Source organism: Podarcis cretensis (genome assembly GCF_951804945.1).
Source record: "Podarcis cretensis genome assembly, chromosome: 13".
Lineage (NCBI taxonomy): Eukaryota > Metazoa > Chordata > Lepidosauria > Squamata > Lacertidae > Podarcis > Podarcis cretensis.
The window spans coordinates 29,161,610-29,180,791 of record NC_137182.1 but is presented as its reverse complement, the minus strand read 5'-3'; the positions used below and the strand labels follow the sequence as shown (position 1 = coordinate 29,180,791).

General features: G+C 46.7%; 1 protein-coding gene across 5 annotated transcripts in view; it reads right to left on the bottom strand.

Annotated features, from left to right (window-relative positions):
• Positions 1–18,751, bottom strand: part of CACNB1 (calcium voltage-gated channel auxiliary subunit beta 1) — a 45,620-nt gene extending 26,869 nt beyond the window's left edge. The window contains exons 1-2 of one of the 5 annotated variants that reach the window (XM_079948731.1): positions 18,053–18,751; positions 11,881–11,967 (exon numbers count right to left, since the gene is read on the bottom strand). In XM_079948731.1, coding sequence (XP_079804857.1) covers positions 11,881–11,967; positions 18,053–18,139 — 174 coding nt within the window. In that variant the 5' untranslated portion in view covers positions 18,140–18,751. Of the gene's footprint in view, positions 1–2,804; positions 2,899–11,880; positions 11,968–16,771; positions 17,963–18,052 lie in introns of those variants that run through there. The other 4 variants (XM_079948728.1, XM_079948727.1, XM_079948726.1 and 1 more) reach the window with 4 other exon arrangements.
• Between the last annotated feature and the right edge of the window lie 431 nt (positions 18,752–19,182).

Here is a 19,182-nt window from a genome sequence, read left to right as displayed (position 1 = left end):
CTGTGCAGTCTCACAATCCTAGTTCCCCAAACCGTGTACCAATGCATCTCACTTTCAATCTAATGTCAAAATGGAAAAGTTGCTGTGCTGACCCAGAAGAAAATGCAATATCTTTATTAGGCCAGCCCATTTTGTGATATTTTGGTTTGCCTAATCAAAGTGTTGCCCTAATGTGGATTTTGGGGTGTTAAAGTAGTTACTTTATAACCAAAAGTTACCTTTTCCAAAACATCCATGCCATGCACCTTCACTTAAGTATTTCAGATCTCTTTTCCATTCTATCTCAAGGCAGGTTACATTATACACCCAACTTTATTTTATCCTCAGAACAATCCCTTACAGTGCATGACTTCCCAGAAACCAGCTTGCAAGTCTCAAAGCTGGAACAGGAATTTGAACTTGGACCTCCTGCTTCCAAAGACTCTGAACGCTAACTGCCCCGGTGGATTCTCTTGGCCTCCAAAGCCCCATTGCCCAGACCAATCCCCGCATCAAATGTTCTAATCAAAAAGCCCATCCTTTCCACATTCACGCTACTACTCCAACTCCTGGCATTTTTTACTTCCAATATTATGCAATTAAATAAAAGAACACAAACATCTTAAAACCAAACGGAGTTTGCAACATTTGCATAACCCATTCCAGGAACAGAGTTTCTGTCTTGGGTTTGTTTTTTAAAAAGAACACCCTGAACATCTTATATCTATTTCACGCAAGATACTAAACTGGCTTTCAGCTGTCTGTGTCATATGGGCCTGCTGTTAAAACAGGGCAGAACGTGGGGGAGGGGGGGGAAGAATACACATTGTCACCAGTGACATTTTGTCTGTTATAAATATACTTAATTGGAAGCAGATTTAAAGCTGCAATCCTATGCCCCCTTCTATGGGCATAAGCCACACCAAACTCAACAAGGCATATTTCTGAGTAGATATGTCCAGGATGGTGCCATGAGCCTCACATGCAAAAACTTCTCAAAGTGAACATTGACTATTCAGCAGCTCAGAAGAGATGAGGGTGAGTGAGCACTAATAAACACGGGGAGGCATTTTATATTCAGTCACACCATGGGCTATTGAGTTCTATATTACCTTGTAATGAATAGCAGTGTCTCTCCGGCGTTTCAGTCTTCCCCAACCCTACCTGGAGATGCTGGGGATTGAACCTGGGACCCTTTGCTTGCAAAGCATGTGCTCTGCCAATGAGGTCTATGCCCCCCTCTCAGTACAAATTATACATCTTTTCTGCAACACACACCATATTGTTGCACAGCATGCAAGAATTACATCCTGCCTGCCTACACTCACAGCCTTCTCCCCCTCCACTTCACATGCCAATTGAAACACGTTGATCCTAAATCTTCTTGGAATAGGAGAAAGGATAAGCCCCTATCACTTAAGCCAGACCCTCCAAGTGTCCCTATTTTCCAGGGACGTCCCTGATTTAGAGAAGGTGTCCCGGTTTCTGATTTGATCCCTGAATCTCCCGCTTCTCCTTAGGATGTCCCTATTTTCATTGGATAAATGTTGGAGGGTATGGAGTTATCCGACCCCTGAGCCGTCTGAAAGCAATCCTGTATAGGGAAGTTTTTAAAAAATATTTAATGTTTTATTATGTTTTTATATATGTTGGAAGCTGCTCAGAGTGCTGGGGCAGCCCACTAAGATGTGTGGGGTATAAATAGGAAAATTATCCTTATGGAATGGGATGTCCCTATTTTCATTGGAGAATTGTTGGAGGGTCTGCTTAAGCACCACCACCCCTGCCTCCCCAAGCACCAGGCATCCTCTTTAGCAAAAAGGGGAGCATCTAGGTCTGGATAGGCTTTTCTGTGAATTACAAAGAGCTCTGGCTGTGGGTTGCCAGATATACTGGAGTTTGAGCGCTAGGGACAATACAACCATTCTTACTCTCTTCCAGAGCACATGTCAGAATTAATGAATAATGTCCCTCTGTGTGGTCAAAACCACCAGGTAATGAATGGACTAGGAAAAGGAACTGTGATAGGTATATCGCTGGGAAGGGGAAACAAAGAGTCTATAACATTTTGTTCCAGGGATCAATAAATCCAAAATTGCCACAATTCCCTGTTGCTCTACTCACAGCTGCTGACATGGATTCTTTGTCACCACAACAGATATAATAAAAGTGCATTCAAATAACAGGGCAGATTTCCTCTCCGCCCAGCCCATTTTGCCCTGCTAAACTACACATACAAGAAAGGTGATTTCATACACATCTTCCAGCTCTCAAACAGTACCACTTTCAGGGCTGAAACGTTTCAGGAGAGATCCCAAAGTTCTTAAATCTAAGCAGGGGTTGGTAACAGCCTGCCAATCAAATAAGTGCAGTTGGAAGAAATATGAACATTAAAAATACATTTGAGACAGACCGGCAGCTAATCCACATCACAATAAAAAGATCCACTGTACCAACAATGACGAGATGTTAGAGCTGTAAGGGGAGATTTGCAGAAGGGCTTTAATATCCTTGCAGGGGACTGGGGCAGGAGGTGGGTTTCCTGGGCAATGGAGTGGGCAGAAGATGGGCTTACGTACTAGGGAATGGAGTACAGAGAATTGGGGGAGGGTGCAATGAGTAGGGGAAGAAGTGCCAGATTAACAGGTTTTCTAGCACAGTGGGATGGAAGACCCCATGAGGGTAGCAGTGTGGTCTATTTTGAGCTCAGAGCCCGAAGGCGGAGTGGGGGCCAAGCTAATGGCAGAGTGGATGATGGATGGCAAGGCACAGAAAAGGGGTCTCCCTGCCTAGGCCTGTGAGGGTGAGGGGGTGCAAGTGCTCACCAGAACGGGCCTGGGGTCCTTGTCGCCGGGCGTCTCCATGCTGCCTGGGCCTGGTATTATGTGGACAGAGGTGGCTCTGCCTGATGGCTGGGGGCTCGGGTTACAAACATACTGCAACATTTGCAAACTGCTGGGGTATATTTAGCCCAGGGACTGAACATCCCAGCAGTGGGGGTGGGGGCACAAGGCTATGCCAGGAGTCATTCTGGTTGACTCCTGTATTGGAGCCAATTCTATGAGTTGGCGAGGGGGTGGGGTGGGGATGTTAGAAAGTAAGAAAAAGCAACACCTTGAGAAGAGCCAGGCATTTTAAGGGAAGCCTCTGCAATATGGAATATTAGAGGTTAGAATGGAAAAGACCCTATCATGCAGCTTGTTCTGCTTTGTAAACCCAGCTTTCCCAACAGACCTGACTTGACGGCGGGGAAGAGGGGACCCAACTCATTTTAAAAGTATCAGTTTCAATTTTATCAGGAGGCTCCAGATTCCCACCACCACAACCTCTGTGGTTAGTAACTCGCTGTGTAGGTGCACATCAAGAGCTTATCTGCTAAGCTCAGGTTCATATGGGGACACTGCTTTCCAAGTAACGCCAAGGATGCTTTAGATTCTGCACAAATCTAATTGTGCAAGTCAATGAAGTGCATGCCGATTATTCTTATTTTGAATGAAGCCATTTAGCTTGCATGCTTTCTTCTGAAGTCCGTGTTAGGGAGGAGGGGTACAAAGCGGGTATGTAACAAATGGTGTGCTTAGTAGGCTACTGCGTAAATACCAGGCAATTGGTACTTACTGACAAGGCAGTGTGGGTGGGAGGTGTGCAGGATAGAAGTTTAGTTCCAGGACTGGCCCAAAGGTTTTTGATGCCCTAGGACAAAGGTTTTCAACCTTTTTGAGTCCAATGCTCTCTTGACCAACTCCATTCTTCCTGCAGCACCCTGTGGGGCTCAGGAGCCCAGCTATGTCACCCCTTGCCTGCAGAGCTGGCAGCCTCTCACCCTTTTTCGAACACCCTGCCTTGTGGAGTGTTCCCTAAGCCTCCTCTCCTCTCCTTCGGAGCCCTCTGGGCAACTGCAGCTGCTGCCCCTGGTCTCTGAGCTGCCCCCCTGCCTCAAAGAGAGGTGACTCACAGGGGCCTGGGAAGCACCCCCTGGCCAGCCCCAGAGGCGCCATTTGCCTGGGGAGCTTGTAGCCAGGGCTGCTGCAACAAACAGGCCGTGCAAGCCTTTGGGAGGCAGAGATGTGAGAGGGCATCGGAGGAGGGAGGGAAGGAAAGAGGGACAGAGGCCAGTGCCCATGGCACCCCTGACTATCATTCAAGGCACCCCAGGGTGCCACAGCACACGGGTTGAAAACTACTGCCATAGGAGAATTCAGATTTTGCCCTTGACGCTTTAGGATTACATGTATGCTAAGCAGCCACAAATAGCACATTAAATGATAGCACAGCATAGCATATAAAAAGAGATGACTGGGATATTATTTTCATTCATAATGCCTGCCACTCCTTATTTTCTCCCCTTCACAACTGCATTTGTGTCCTGGGTGGCTGACTCAGAGCAGAAAGCTTTTGATTGTGTCACCTGGAATGCATCAAGCTTATGAGCTAAAAAGCTGTGTCTGTACAGCTCGTACAAATATACAGGCAGAAGACACCTTTTGAAGACACAGGATGGGTTTGGATGTCACAGTAAACCAGGGATGGTGAACCTATGATCCTACAAATGCTGTTGGACTACAACTGCCACAGTTCCAGACTATTGGCCATGCTTGCTGGGGCTGATAGAAGCTGGAGTCCGACAACATCTTGGAGAGCCACAGATCCCCCATCCTTCTGATAAAACAAGATTGTTCCTGATTGGAACAAGCCTAGGTGAGCCTTCAGCTCTTACACAGCAATAAGGAGGAGTTTAGAGGCTTTCATATCTCCATTTTTAACAATTAACTGCGGCTTGATGTTTTATCTAAACCCAAGACATTGGTTTGCTTCAAACTGCTAATTATGAAGCTTACATGTTGCAACTAACTATAGTTAAGATTAGCTACACTAAAGGGTTTGGATGTAACACTAAACTGTGGTTAGCCACAAACTGAAGTGAAAGCTCTTGAGTGTTTCCTCTCCTGAGAGAAGAGAACATGGAGCACAGGACGCTCAAGCTTGTTCCCAATGTGGTAAGCCATCGTTTACTGTGATATTTGAATGTAACCAAGGCTGATGTACCTAGAACTTTGGCAATCAGGCAGTTGCCTAGTTTGTCTCCATAGTTGGGCCATTCCTGAGCAGCTCTGTAACACACAGCAAATCTATCTAAACATTATAGCCATAAACGTTTCATGATCTAACAAATACAGTCTTCACAAACAGTCTGATCTGTTTTACTGGGGGTGGAAAATATCGTGTTGATGGAGGATGCAGGCTGTGTATGTAAGGGGTGGGGAGAGGGGTAGCAGAAATCCTATTTATCATGCATAGCCCAAATGGGGTCCCCATTCGTCAGCCTAACCCCAGCTAGGTTTTTCTTCTTGGATGCAAGTTCTCCTGTTGCTTTTGTGGTACTCTTGATGGTGGCCACTACCTACAGGGTTTCAAGCACACTTCTGCCACCATGAGGGCCAGAAACTTGTTTGAAACCCAAGATAAGTAGGCTTCTAGAATTCTGACAGAAGTTTGATTTTAGAGAATTCTAAAATCAATTTACCGTAGATTTTAGAATTCTACAGACACAAAAATAAACAGTGCATGTAACTGCTTTCATCTGCCATGGAGAAGCACTTGTTTGTTTCTCCCCGATTCAAGGTCAATTCTTTCTGTGGCAGCCTTAATTTTCCACCTTGATTCAATAACCCTGCTGGGGCTTCACTTGAATACTAAAGAATGAACAAGGCTTTCCTAGCTGCATCTTCTGCATCTCTTTCCCCCCTGTCATAAAGATTCTTCCAACATCTAGCATACTTAAAAGCTCCAATTCCTTGCCCTTCCTGGGAAATGGTTGCGTAAGGATTTATTTTATCACTTTCAAATGTACACATAATGCTTGCATTCAGATCTCAGAGCTCAGAGCAGCTAGCCTCAGCAGAGCCCTCACCGCATGCCAATGCACCAAGTGGCCTATAAGTCACCCAAAAGAATACTAAATATAAATATATTAATAAAAAACATTAAAATGAAAAACTAAGTAAGAACATAAGACTGAGAGATAAGACTTGCCCAAAGCCACATTCATGGAGTGGGGTGGGGTTTTAACTTAAGTTCCCTACAGTTGGTAGCACATGAGACTCTTAATCTCAGTGTCCTGGGTTCAAGCCCCAAGCTGGGCGAAAGATTCCTGCATTGCAGGGGTTTGGACTAGATGATCCTCATGGTCCCTTCCAGCTCTATGATTCCATGATTCTATGTAAAACCAACAATCCTTAGTGTTAGGTAATCATATCAACTCTCTTGCTTCAAGATCATAACACTGGCTGTGTACACACTACAGTGGTACCTCGGGTTACAGACGCTTCATGTTACAGACTCTGCTTACCCAGAAATAGTACCTCAGGTTAAGAACTTTACCTCAGGATGAGAACTGAAATTGCGCGGCGGCAGCAGCGGGAGGCCCCATTAGCTAAAGTGGTACCTCAGGTTAAGAACCGTTTCAGGTTAAGAACGGACCTCTGGAATAAATTAAAAACTTAACTAGAGGTACCGCTGTATATATTTAGAGCACATTCTTTCCTTGCAAAGAATTATGGGCACCATAATTTCCTAAGTGTTCCTGGGAATTGTAACTCTGTGAGGGGTAAACTGCAGTGCCCAGAATTCTTGGCAGGGAAAGGCTTTGAATGTGCACCAGAAGTATTTTATAGTGTGCACACAGCCGCTGTTTCTACACCTCATTCTCCTAGCCATCTTTTACTCAGTCTCAGAGTAACAAGATATCAGGAGAAAAAGGAGAAGAGAGAGGGGGGCAGCCCCTCGCCTTCATAATTTGGGATGTGGCTTGTCAATTTGTCTTCTTGGCTATGGGCATCAGAAGTCATACACTGCCCTCTTCTGGGCAAAGGTGGGAAACTCATCTCCAGAAGGCAGAAGAGGAAGGGCATGAGGAGATAACGGACATTTGGAGTGTTGTTATTTTTTGCTGTTGTTTGGAGCCTGGTGTTTTTAATTCCCCTCCCAACCAGCAGGAGCCCCTGCCTTTCCCCTTGTCCCAATTTTCCTCTCAGACGGCGTCCTTACAGAGTCTCAGAAATAAACCTTTAGCTGTGATTTGTTCCTCCTTCCCTCTTCAGACCCTGCAGCAGCATTGAGAACCACAAAAGGGCCTCGACTGTGGATGGAGGGAACGCTCAGCATGCAAGCGCTTTTAAAAAAGTGCTCTGGTGCTGTGCCGGAGGCCTGCTCAAGGAATCTCCACCATAGCAACGGCCTCCTACGTCATCACTATGGCAACACAAGTTCAGGTCACAGATTCCCCATCCCTCCCTCCCAGCAGCTCTCCTTCGATTCCCCGATTCTTTCTGTTCACACATTAGAAAATGGGTGTGGGTGAGGGAACCACAGGGCCTAGGACAGAGAAGGATGTGTTATAAAGGGGGCAGACTATTGGTCCACACAACTTGGTCATGATGATGCTGAAGCAACAGGGCCTTCATAGATTGTTTTGGGGTTGTTGTTTTTTTGCTTTTTTAGTCTTTAATTTTTCTATTTAAGCAGAACCTAAGTAATATGCAATAGGCAAATTTAACCATGCATCCATATTATCGTATTAACACTCCAATTTCAACGAAATAATGCTTTTAACTTAGTTTCTAGAGGCACCAGTGAGACTTTGGTTGCAATCAGAACTTCACTTGCCAAGGCCCAATGAATTCAATAGGATTTACTTCTGAGCTGCAGAATGAGCTTTCATCAGCAACAACCTATTGTGGAAATCTTTTTAAAGAAGATTTCCAGTCCTTGTAACTGTTGTCAAAATATGAAAAGGAAAAAATAAATAAATGGGCAGGGCATGGTGACATCTGCAAAGCCAGAGGGGAGAATCACGGAGACTCACCAAAACTTGAGCCTGAGTTGTTTCCTGACACAATAGGAATTAGGTCACATTTTGTGGCCAGAACTAGAGCGATGGAAGTGTTGTTTTCAAGATTTAGAAATGTTTTCTGATGTTAACCTGAACCTGGCCAAAGACTTTAGGATGGGGGGGGGCGCTACGAATGGAATGTAGCTACTGCCCCCACTAGTTCCTGCCCCTGAAGTCCTTCTGTCACCAAACTCTGTTCCCTCCTTCCATTCTGCCACTGCTCATCCAAAAAGATGCATAAAAAAACAACAACTTGGATCTTCAAGGCAGAATAAGTCATGCAATACAAAACATGCAGGTTTGCTTAATTAGAATACTTTTTAAAATACTAGAATTTGTACAGAATTTGAAATTTGTGTGACCATGTGATGTTGAGGACAAACAGCTGTAGCCTTGGCTAAAGTTCATAGCCAATCCTGAAAAGCAAAAGGAGTGTAGCAACTTTAAAATGCAATTGAAGAACTTAAGTATGAACTCATGGGACAACGGCGCACTACAACCCTGGTACAGATAAAGTTATCAGACAGCAACCATAGAAAAGATTGAGACAAAGACTGTCTCTTTCTAGCATAGACAGAGAGCACAGAGTAGTGATTCCACCTGGCAAGGGGATGGAAATGTACATATCTCACCTCAGATACCCGTTGCCTTTTAAGCAGAAGACCATGGATTCAGATCTGATGCAGTGTTTGAACCACAGGGTCCCCATCAGAGGAAAGAAGGTTTCTCGCACTTACTTTGTACCCTCTTTCTTACAAATCTACTACACAAGGACTCAGTTTCTTCCTCACTCAGTTCCAGACACTCAACCAGATGGGGGATTGCTATGGCAACCTCACTGCTTCCCTACGTGAGGGACAAAGAGGTTTCTGTTTGTCCTCAATTTGCAGAGGCAAGAAACTGCAAGAGTCGTCGAAATGAAAACCAACACATTGGGTGGGTTGGAGAGGTGCAGTTCTGGGCACATTCCACCCAGGTGTCAAATTTGGGGGCCAGGAAGCCAACTATGAAAACGCTGCACATCCAGCAAGTAATAGTTGGAAGGGAACAGAACCTTAGACTCTCGCAAATGGGCTTATACCTTACTAATAATCCCTTTCGTAAACATAAATAGCAATGAAACAAAACACTGCTCAACAGTAATGAGCTGCAGCAGGGGTGGAGAATCTCTTTCAGCCTGAGGGCTGCATAACCTTCTGGGAGCCACATGCCAGTTGGGGGTGCACAGCCAAAGGTGGGCAGAGCAACAGGTGCAAAATTTACCTTTGTACAGCAGGCTGGTTTCTACACACATTCAGACACTTCTCTGTCTCCTCCATCCACCAGAGCTGGTGAGTGGTGTGGCCTAGGGAGAGGAGGTGTGGTCCCAAGGGCCAGACAGAGATGGGGCCTTTGGGTCCGAGGTTCCCCACCCCTGAATTAAAGCCTCAACAGCCAAGTTAGCAGCCAAGCTGAAGGATGAAAGGAAATGGCCTGTCTTTGATCTCAGACTGCCCTTCTGAAAACTTTCCTATGTGGGGTAAAAAGGCACAAGGAACCATCAGATATCAGTGCCATCCCCTTTGTTAGTTGCAGGGGTAGGCAACCTAAGGCCCGGGGGCCGGATGCGGCCCAATCGCCTTCTCAATCCGGTTTGCGGGGGCCAGATGCGGCCCAATCGCCTTCTCAATCCAGTCTGCGGACGGTCCGGGAATCAGTGTGTTTTTACATGAGTAGAATGTGTCCTTTTATTTAAAATGCATCTCTGGGTTATTTGTGGGACCTTCCCGGTGTTTTTACATGTGTAGAATGTGTGCTTTTATTTAAAATGCATCTCTGGGTTATTTGTGGGGCCTGCTTGATGTTTTTACATGAGTAGATGTTTTTACATGAGTAGAAAGATGAAGAGGTAAAATCAGTTATGATGGAGGATTGGGTTAAATTATGGAAAACTGACTTAAAATTTACAGATCAGTGCAGCTAGGGAAAATGTAGAAAACTAGCTCAAACATATGTTGGAAGTGTAAGGAAAAGGAGGGAACATTTTATCATATGTGGTGGGATTGTAAAGTAATTAAAAAAATTTGGGAAATGATATACAATGAACTGAAGAAAATGTTCCATTTAACATTTGTTAAAAAACCAGAGGCATTTTTGTTGGGGATTGTAGGGAAAGACCTGCCAAAAAAGTTGAAAAACATCTTCATGTATGCGACAACGGCCACAAGAGTTCTGGTAGCACAAGGATGGAAGACTGAAGAAATCCCAACTAAAGAATCATGGCAAGAAAAATTGATGGATTATGCAGAACTGGCAAAATTGACACATAAGCTACAGGACAAGGATAACTGTGACTTTAAGGATGACTGGGAACCTTTCACAAAGTATTTGAAGACGCAACAAAGTGAACTGAACTCCTTGTCCTTGGCAGGTTTTGAATAAACATCCACAATTTTTTACTGACAATAATTAGCTAAACAGTTGGAGGATCTATACAACTCTGTAACATGCATTAAATAGCATTATTGGAGAAACCAAAGACTGGAACTGAGGGAAGTCGGGGGGTGGGGTGGGGTGGGTGGGTTTTGTGGGGGGTGGGGGAGGAAAAATGGGGGGAATAAGGATATGTTTTTGGAAAATATGTTTTGTTATAACTTTGAATTAAAAAAAAAATTAAAAAGGAAAAAAAGAATGTGTCCTTTTATTTAAAATGCATCCCTGGGTTATTTGTGGGGCATAGAAATTCGTTCATTCCCCCCCCCCGCCCCCAAAATATAGTCTGGCCCACCACATGGTCTGAGGGATGGTGGACTGGCCCCTGCTGAAAAAGGTTGCTGACCCCTGGTTTACTGTATAACAGGCACGGACTGATTTCCAGAATCTTAGCCTCTAGTCATTTCTTTCTCATCACCTCTACGCAGACTGCTCTCTTTGCTGCCTTGGCTTTTGTAAGCATTTAGATCCTCCATACGCTGCAGCTGCAGCTTTTAAACAAAGCAGTTTACTCAGAAGTTGGACCCACTGAGTTCAGTGGGAGTTACTCCCATGTAAGTGGGTGTAGGATTGTAGTTCGCCTGAGTAGCCGAATGCTGCCTTGTTCACAGAGCCCTTTGCGGGGGGGGGGGGGGAGGGACCAAGTGGATCTATGGCATCTATGTTAGAGAGCACAATTTTATTCTTAGGCATAGTTCTTCCCAGCGCCTTTTTTTCTAGAAAAATAGGTGCCAGTACTCACCATGAAGTTGTTACAATAAGTGCCACACTTTTTAACAACAACAGAAGAGGTGCCAGTACTGCATACACTTGAGTATCCCCTGAAAAATAGCACTGCTTCTTCCTATTTAACTGGTTATTGTACATGGGGAAATATGTGGATTTGCTGCCACCCACAAATGGAAATACATTCCTCATTGCCCAGAGCAAAATATTTTGAGAGGAGGAAGGTGCCCAGAGAGTTCGAGAGAATTCCTAATTCTGCATCAATGACATTTAAAAGTAAGTGTTCAGAATAAACGTTGTCAAATTATGTTATCTGGCTTTTTCATAATTGCATGAAGTCTTGTGCCAATCCACTGGCCGTATTAGCATTTCTTTTGGCAATGGACGAGAAACAGGAAGGAAAGGGAAACAGAGAGGTGTAGCAAGGGAAAAGAGAGAAAGAGCCTGTGGGCCGTGGAAAGTGACTAGGCATGTGCTTGGGAAGGAATCTCTTCACCCCTGACTCCCATCCCCATAATCCTGAAAGCTCTCTCCAAACTCCCCATTCAGTTTCTCATCCTTGAGCTACGCCTTTGCAGCAGGTGGGAGAAATAGCAAACTTGCAATGAAAACGCTGCCCACTGGAGGGAGATTCTCAAAGTCAGAGAAATCACAGCAGGGCACATTGAAATTAATGTGTGCTGTTCTTTCAAATGCTATGTACTAATAAGCAGCAAACAGCACGTGAGAGATGTGAATTCCCTCAGTTATAAACTTCGCGTTTCGCCCCTGCAACCCTTCGCTTCCCACCCCCTCCCTCTGCTTGAGCTTACCTGCCTGACGAAACTGTTTGAAGTTGTGTCAGATGAGGTGCTGCCGTCGGAGCGTTTGAAGCGATTCTTCCTTTTGCTATATTTCCCCTAGGAGGTTAAAGAGGATGCAAAGGTCAGAGAGTGTGCAAAGGAATAAATGCAAGCGCAGACCTAGGTACGTGTATGCAACTCACTGCTAAACCAAAGCTACAAAACAAAACAAAAACAAAACCCTAGTTTTGCATTGTTCTCCTTGGCTTGCTCCCCCAGTACCATATTGTTGGACCCCAACTCCCACTGGCCCCAACTAGCATGGTCAATGAACAGGGATGATGGGTGCCGTAGCACAACACCATCTGGAGGGCCAGAGGTTTACCAGACCTGAGCAAAACAGTATCTTCATCTTCTCAAGGAAGGCAAAAACACTGGACAACAAATAGGTAAAATACATTCAGCACCAGAAGTCTGCTACGTGCTGAAAGCAACAGGCACAGCTTCCTGCTTGGAGAGTTTATATCTATGTAAGGTGAGCATATAGAGAATAGTGTCTGACGAAGGTAAAGGGAGAGTGCGGGTGGATGGGGTTAGCCAATAAATCCACACATCACAGGACTGTCCCAGCATGGACCAAAATGATTTTAAATCATGATGAGCTGTAATTGTTTTGATACTGAAATCAGAATCCTCTCCACCCTCACACAGGGGCAGCTGGTCATCAGCCACAGTAATCAGAGAGGATCTTCTCCAATATGCATAAGGAGGCAATTACATTTACCTGAGTACCAGGCCTTGGCAGTTGTCAAAACAAGACTGAGTAGGGTTTTCAGACTCTGGTCCATTTATGTATATCATTATGTTTTTATTTGCTACTTCTCTCCCACACATACTCATTTTCTCTCATATATCCTTGTGCCTAAACCTAATCAGAGTGTGGGTGCCTGTGAGGAGATGGAAAAAACAGGGCCTCTCTCTCTCTCTCTCTCTCTCTCTCTCTCTCTCACACACACACACACATGCACACACACCACTCAACCCTGCATGGCACGGCCATAAAACCATCTGACACATCCATCTGCTCTTCAGAGTCCTGGATGGTCTTGCCACCCACCCACAGCATCATAGGCCAGACACCAATTATCAGAGCACAGGGAGATGGTAGTGGAAGGTTATCCAAACACTAATTACCTTGCAAAGCATATTAGCTAGCATAACGGGAAGCCACACCTCACACAAGGCCCTGGATCAAAACAATCAAAAACTGCTGCAAAAGGAAAGGAACTCTGCACGCAAGGGTACATGCAAAAGATGACCTTCCTTTTAGTCTGCGGTAACTTAGGAGACGCTGATTCTGTACTTGCATTTCACTAACGCAGATTAGAATCGCCACTCCATAACTCCACACAAACGTGCCCAGAGTTATATATGCAACTGATTCATTGCTAAGAAGTAGCTCAGCTGGGATATGTTTTGTGCTCAAACCTGCTAAAGGCACAGAAGGGTTAAAAAGGAATGTCAGAATATTCATTTCCACTTAATGGGAGGGGCAACTGAGTACAGCACTGCCAAATTCATGAGCTGTGTATGGGTCACGTCAGACGCAAGGACTCTGCAACTCGGATCCAATGCTAAGGATGCCAGAAGTTGGCCTAAGAATGGCCATGTTGGCTGGGGGTAATGGGAGTTGTAGTCGAAAACATCTGGATGGTACCAGGTTGGTGGAGGCTGTTGAAAGCAATAGATCAGTGCTCTATAGATCAGATAGGCAGGTGAGGGCCTGTTGATGCTGCCCAGTTGGCACTGACCCATAACATTCTTGGTGGCAGCTCCCCATTCGTGGAATGCCCTCTCTGGTGAGGTGCAGCTGCTTAATTTTCAGCAAGAACTCAAAAATATTGATGGCTGAAACATAATGCAGGGACTTTATGGCTTAAAGACACTGCCCCTGGCAACCTTAACATTATTAGCTGGGGGGGGGGGCTATTTTACATGGTTTTAGATGTTTTAAATTGTTTTTTGTTTTGGACCAGGCTTCCTCAACCTCGGCCCTTCAGATGTTTTTGGCCTACAACTCCCATGATCCCTAGCTAGCAGGACCAGTGGTCAGGGATTATGGGAACTGTAGTCTCAAAACATCTGGAGGGCCGAGTTTGAGGAAGCCTGTTAGGGACCATACAAGGATTGTTGTAGTGCTGTGGAACCTGGGGCCCTCCAAGTGTAGTGGCCTCCATCGCCCAACAGCCCCAGTTAGCATGGTCAATGGTTAGGGATGATGGGAGCTCCAGCCAAGGAACACCAGGAGATCACAGCCTTCCCTACCCAGTTGTATGAACTGCCAAGATGATTATGAGACATTCTTGGAGAATTTAGAGAAAGCCCCTGATCAGTTGCAAATGTTGCTATAACATTGCAGGCCGTGGGACATTTCCCCCACATGAGGCCGGAAAGGATGGAGAGAACTAAGCGCAGTTTTCAGTGGGAGAGAGCAGGAAGATAACTTGGGAAGGCCAGCAAAAGAACAGGAGCAGGGCGGTAAGTGTAGGACTCAAAGCAGAAAGAGAGGGGGAATCTCTCTCCTGCATCCTCAGGTGTGTAAGTATCAGGCAGCCTCTTGCCATATTCCCCACAGTCCTGTTTCCTTCCCTGCCCAGTTCATCACCCTCTGCTGGTCACGGCAGCATTTCCCTCTCTCTCTTTATATAGAAAACAAGCATCACTAGGTTCCTTTTTTGGAGAGGGGGGAAATAAATGTACTGGCTTCATGCTTCCACCTGCTTCTAAGAATCACAGCTCCGCCCCATGCCTTTTTTTTTTTTTTTTTTTTGCAGAGGGACAGTCCCCAGAAAAATCCAGACCCTTCTCTCTAGGGTGTGTTGAGAGAGGGAGCGTGGAGGGGGGGGGCGGGCTAGAATGAACCAGACACTTCCCAAGTATGTCTCAGGGAGAGGGAGAGGGACAGCTGGCAGAGGAGAAGGCAGTTGTTACCAGGCCCCCACAGACATGGTTCTCGTAGTTCTAAGGCCAGGCAGGGCAAGGCAAGGAGGCAGAGACTGGAGGGCTGGGTATTTTTAGGCCTTTCCTCCCCGCTTGTTCTAATTAAGGCACGTGCGTCATTCATAGCTGCAGAGAGCAGTCGGGATCCACCACCTGGGGGGGGGGTGGGACCAAAGAGAGGGACAAAAGGAGGAAAAGGGGTAGACTCACTCATGACATTCCACACACCAAGAGAGTGGGTGGAGCACTACTCTCTGCGAGTTTTAGATGAAATGGGGGAATTGCTGGTGCTGGGAGGCTATGTTTAAGGTTCAGGTGGTGGGGGTGGTATTGCTGCTGCACTGAGCTAGACCGAACTACTTAAGGACCACATAGTTCACCATCACATCAATAGGAGCAAACATGTACTCTAATGTAGAGGTGGCCAACGTCAGGTGTTGTTTGGAGCACAGCTGCCATCAGCCCCAGCCAACGTGGCCCATGGTCAGGGATGATAGGAGCTGTCGTTCAACAGCATCTAGAGGGCACAATTTTGGCTAAGGTGGCCTTATAGTGGGTTCTGTCACCAGAAGCCTTTGCTTGATACTCCCATCAAAACAGGGCAAAGGTATCGAGCTACTACTCTCTTATCCATCATTCAGCTTGGGGTATATCTCCTCTGAGGTCTTCTTTCAAGCTGGTATTTCTCACACTCCCTTGAAGCACATAAATAGTCATTAGAACCTGGAATCTTTAAAACACCACCACTGGATCCTGCTGTCTTTTTCTGTACTTGGTTGTACCTGTACCTGTTTTATATTCCAACCTCCCTACATGTACCAGTGGCTTACTTGATAGCTATGTTTTGTTCTTTTTCTTTTGCAAGCATACTTGAATAAAATTAGGAAAAATATAAAATGAAAGAAAAAGAATCCAGAATCTCCCATTTCTTAGATCTCACAAACAGCACCAGGTAGGTACATTTGCTTAGTACATTCTGCCACTGAGATCCACTTATTCTGTTATCATCCACCCAACCTGCAAAGAGAGAGGGAGGCTGGACATTTTGGCCTCTCATATTATCTAAAACTGACCCGTTGTCCAATCTGAGTTGTTGTCTCCCAGTACCTACATTTGCTCACTAGAGTCAAATACATTAGTACCCCTTCCCTAAAATGAATCAAACAAGGTCTTGGCAACCTCCTTACATGCTCCACCAGAACCACAGGTTCACACTAACCCTTGTCTCCCTGGGCCAATCCTCTACCCCTAGGACAAGAGTGGGGCAGCAGGTAATGGTGGACTTGCTAGGGGAGCACTGCCAGTTTTCAGTGGAACACTTGCAGCAGGAGTGGGGAATCTATGGCCTTTCAGATATTGCTGGACTGCAACCATCACCCCTGACTACAGACCAGGTTAGCTTGGGCTGATGGGAGTCCAACAACATCTGGTGGGCTACAGGTTCCTTACTGCTTGCTGGGATTCTTGGAGAGAATGATGAACTGAGCAAACCTCAGCCTCAGCCATTGAGGTGCTTCTTATGTGCTTCAGGAAGAGTGCGTACAAAAGATGACAACTATGTTGAACAAGAGAAGCAGCGAGACAGCCATCTTGCACTTTGAGATAATGGAACAGGGACGTTTGAGTCAGAGGTTACAATCAAGCCAGCAGTGTAAAAACAAGCCCTTATTCTGTGTGAGTTTATGTTGCAAACACACCTAGGAGGCCGTTATAATAAAATACAGTAAATAAACAAGGACACACTACCCAGAGCGCTTAGTGCAGTGTTGCTATGCCTGAACTGTTAAAAAGGGCTGAGTATGCATTTTTGCTATGTACATTTGAGCACACAGCAGCAGACGACAGGAATTCAAGATAAAACAGAAATAGCTAGACCATACAAGATTGATGTTGGCTTATCTTCACCCTAGAATTTTCCTACCCCATAGAGAAGACTGATACCACCTCCGCAGTCCCTTCTGAAACTTGTTGATAGATCCACCAGTGTCCTATTGGCTGTAGAAGCTGCTGGGAGATACAGAGGTGGGGGAGAAGCCCTGGGTGGTCTTGTGTGTTTAGTGCCAAGTTTCCTCAAGAGATTGGTATACTCCCAAACCAACCCATGGAGATTCCATGAGCACCTTCTCCATGTGCAGCTGCGTGTGCCACCCAAATACCTCAAACCATTACTCCTCTTTTTCCAGATGAGAGGAATCTGAGTCATGGGAGATGAGGCTGGAAGTCAGTGGCAGAGAGCAGGAACAAGTGGTCTTCATCTCCCAATGTTTTAACCCAGCCTTTGCTAAGCTGGTGTTCTTCAGACATTTTGGACTACATCCAAGTTGTAGTCCAAAACATCTGGAGAGTACCAGAAGGCTGCTTTAGCCACTAGTCCCTCATCTGAAACAGGAACAGATCTCAAGGGCCATGGTGCTTAACATATCTGGTGCAATCCCTTTCTTCATTTGATGCAGCCCCTTCTAGACCCCGCACAGGCCACAGCCAGAAGATCCTTTGGTCTGGCTTTCTGCAAAATGTTTGCGTGTTTGGATGGATGGACGTGCATTGGTTTAATCTCATCTGCTTGCATGGAAAGGCACGGCAGGGACAGCATGAAAAGCAATGCATTTTTTTCCACCAAGTGGGTGCCCTTGGCGTCTGGGAGCCGATCCCGTAATGGAAGAGGCAAGGGAGCGGCTATAACTGATCCCAAGCGGGAGGAGAAGGGCTGTGCAAGGTACATTCCTGGTGCGCCTCTATGTAGCTAGGCAAGCTTCTAAAAAACCATCGCCACCCTCAAATATGCCATTCTCTCCCTCCAACTCCATGACTCACATCTCTCTCCCTTTGGCTCAACGCCCCCCCCCCCAGGTGCCTGTGTGTCCAGGATCAAAATCAGAATCTAGGAAAACATAAAAGCTACCCTCTCCCTGCCTCGACGACGCCATCCCCCTCAATAACACGCGGGGCGGTGGTGGTGAGAAACGGGTGAAAGGCAGGACCGAGGGTGGATCAGCCCATGTCTGGGAAGGATGCCTGGCTGTCGCTTGCGATTAAAGGTGTCTCACGTTCTCTATTTGGTCTCCTTCCCTCTCCTCCTTCCGATTTCCTCCCCGCGCAAAGATCTCCACCCGTCCAAAGTTCCCCCCGCCCTAACGCCAGGAGTCGTCCGCCCAGAGGGCTGGAAGGAGAAGGCAACGGATCGGGCTGCGCCGCTACTCACCTGGAGGCCAGGGTTGTCCAAGACCTCCATCTGGATGTCTTGGCTGGAGCTGTAAGGTGTGCGTGACATGCCGCCGTCCTGCACCATGGAGATGTCCGTGCGCCCTCGGCTGCGCTCACGCCGGACTCATGGTGGAAGCCGGAGGTGCCTGGGCGCGCCTTTCGCCTCCCAAGAAAGCCAGCGTCTTCCTCCTCCTCCTCCTGCCGCCACCCACCCCCACCCGCTAAGCCCGTAGCCTCGGCATGGCCCCTCCTGGTCCGAGACGCGGCGAGGAGCGAGCAGGCACCCTCCGCCGGCCGCCCTGATGGATGAGCGCAGCGTTCCAATCAGAGGGCATCGCCGACGGACGGCTTCCTGGCAACTGGCGAGGGCTGGCTGGCTGGCTGGCTGGCTGCTGCCTCCCGCTCCCCCGGGGGAAGAAAGGAGCGGGTGGGTGTGGTCTGAGCCAAAGTGCGGCCGAGCAGATGGCGGGGAGGGAGGGAGAGCGAAGATGGAGACTCGGCTTGGCACTGGCTGCCAGCCAGCCAGCCACACCCCCACCCCGCGCACCCAGATCCTATCGAGATCTACCTGCTGCTGTTGCTGCGGCCGCCGCTCCAGACTACCTATGCAGCCTATTCACCTATTTTCTCTATCTAGTCCTAGCATTCACCCCGCCCCAAAGACACACTCTTCTGTTTAATAGTCAGGGGGTGGATGCACACGACCATTTTTTCCCTCCCAGTTGCCAGATCTTTTCTCTCTTCCTCACTACCCAGGCTCGGTACACACCAATATTGCTAAGTCTAAGAAACACAGTATCACAAGCTTTAAATTTTGGAAAGCCAAAAGACATACCCTCCAGTACCAGAGGAGTTTCTTCTTCCTCCCACCCCAGCAGTTGTTCCTCCATCAGTGACCATCACTGTTTCTTCCTTCCACCAGTTCCTTCTTTCTTCTGCCCTTAGGGAACCCCACTTGTCCTCCAGGTGGTGGTCTCTTCCTAGCACTTGTCTCCCATAATCTCAAGTGGTGAATGGGTAAGCTAGGGTCCCTCTCTCAATTCAATTATTGGTGGGGGTGGGCAGGAATTGGCAATCTGTCTCCACTCTATGAAATTGGATTATCTTTCTGTGCCATTGCAAGTGAAC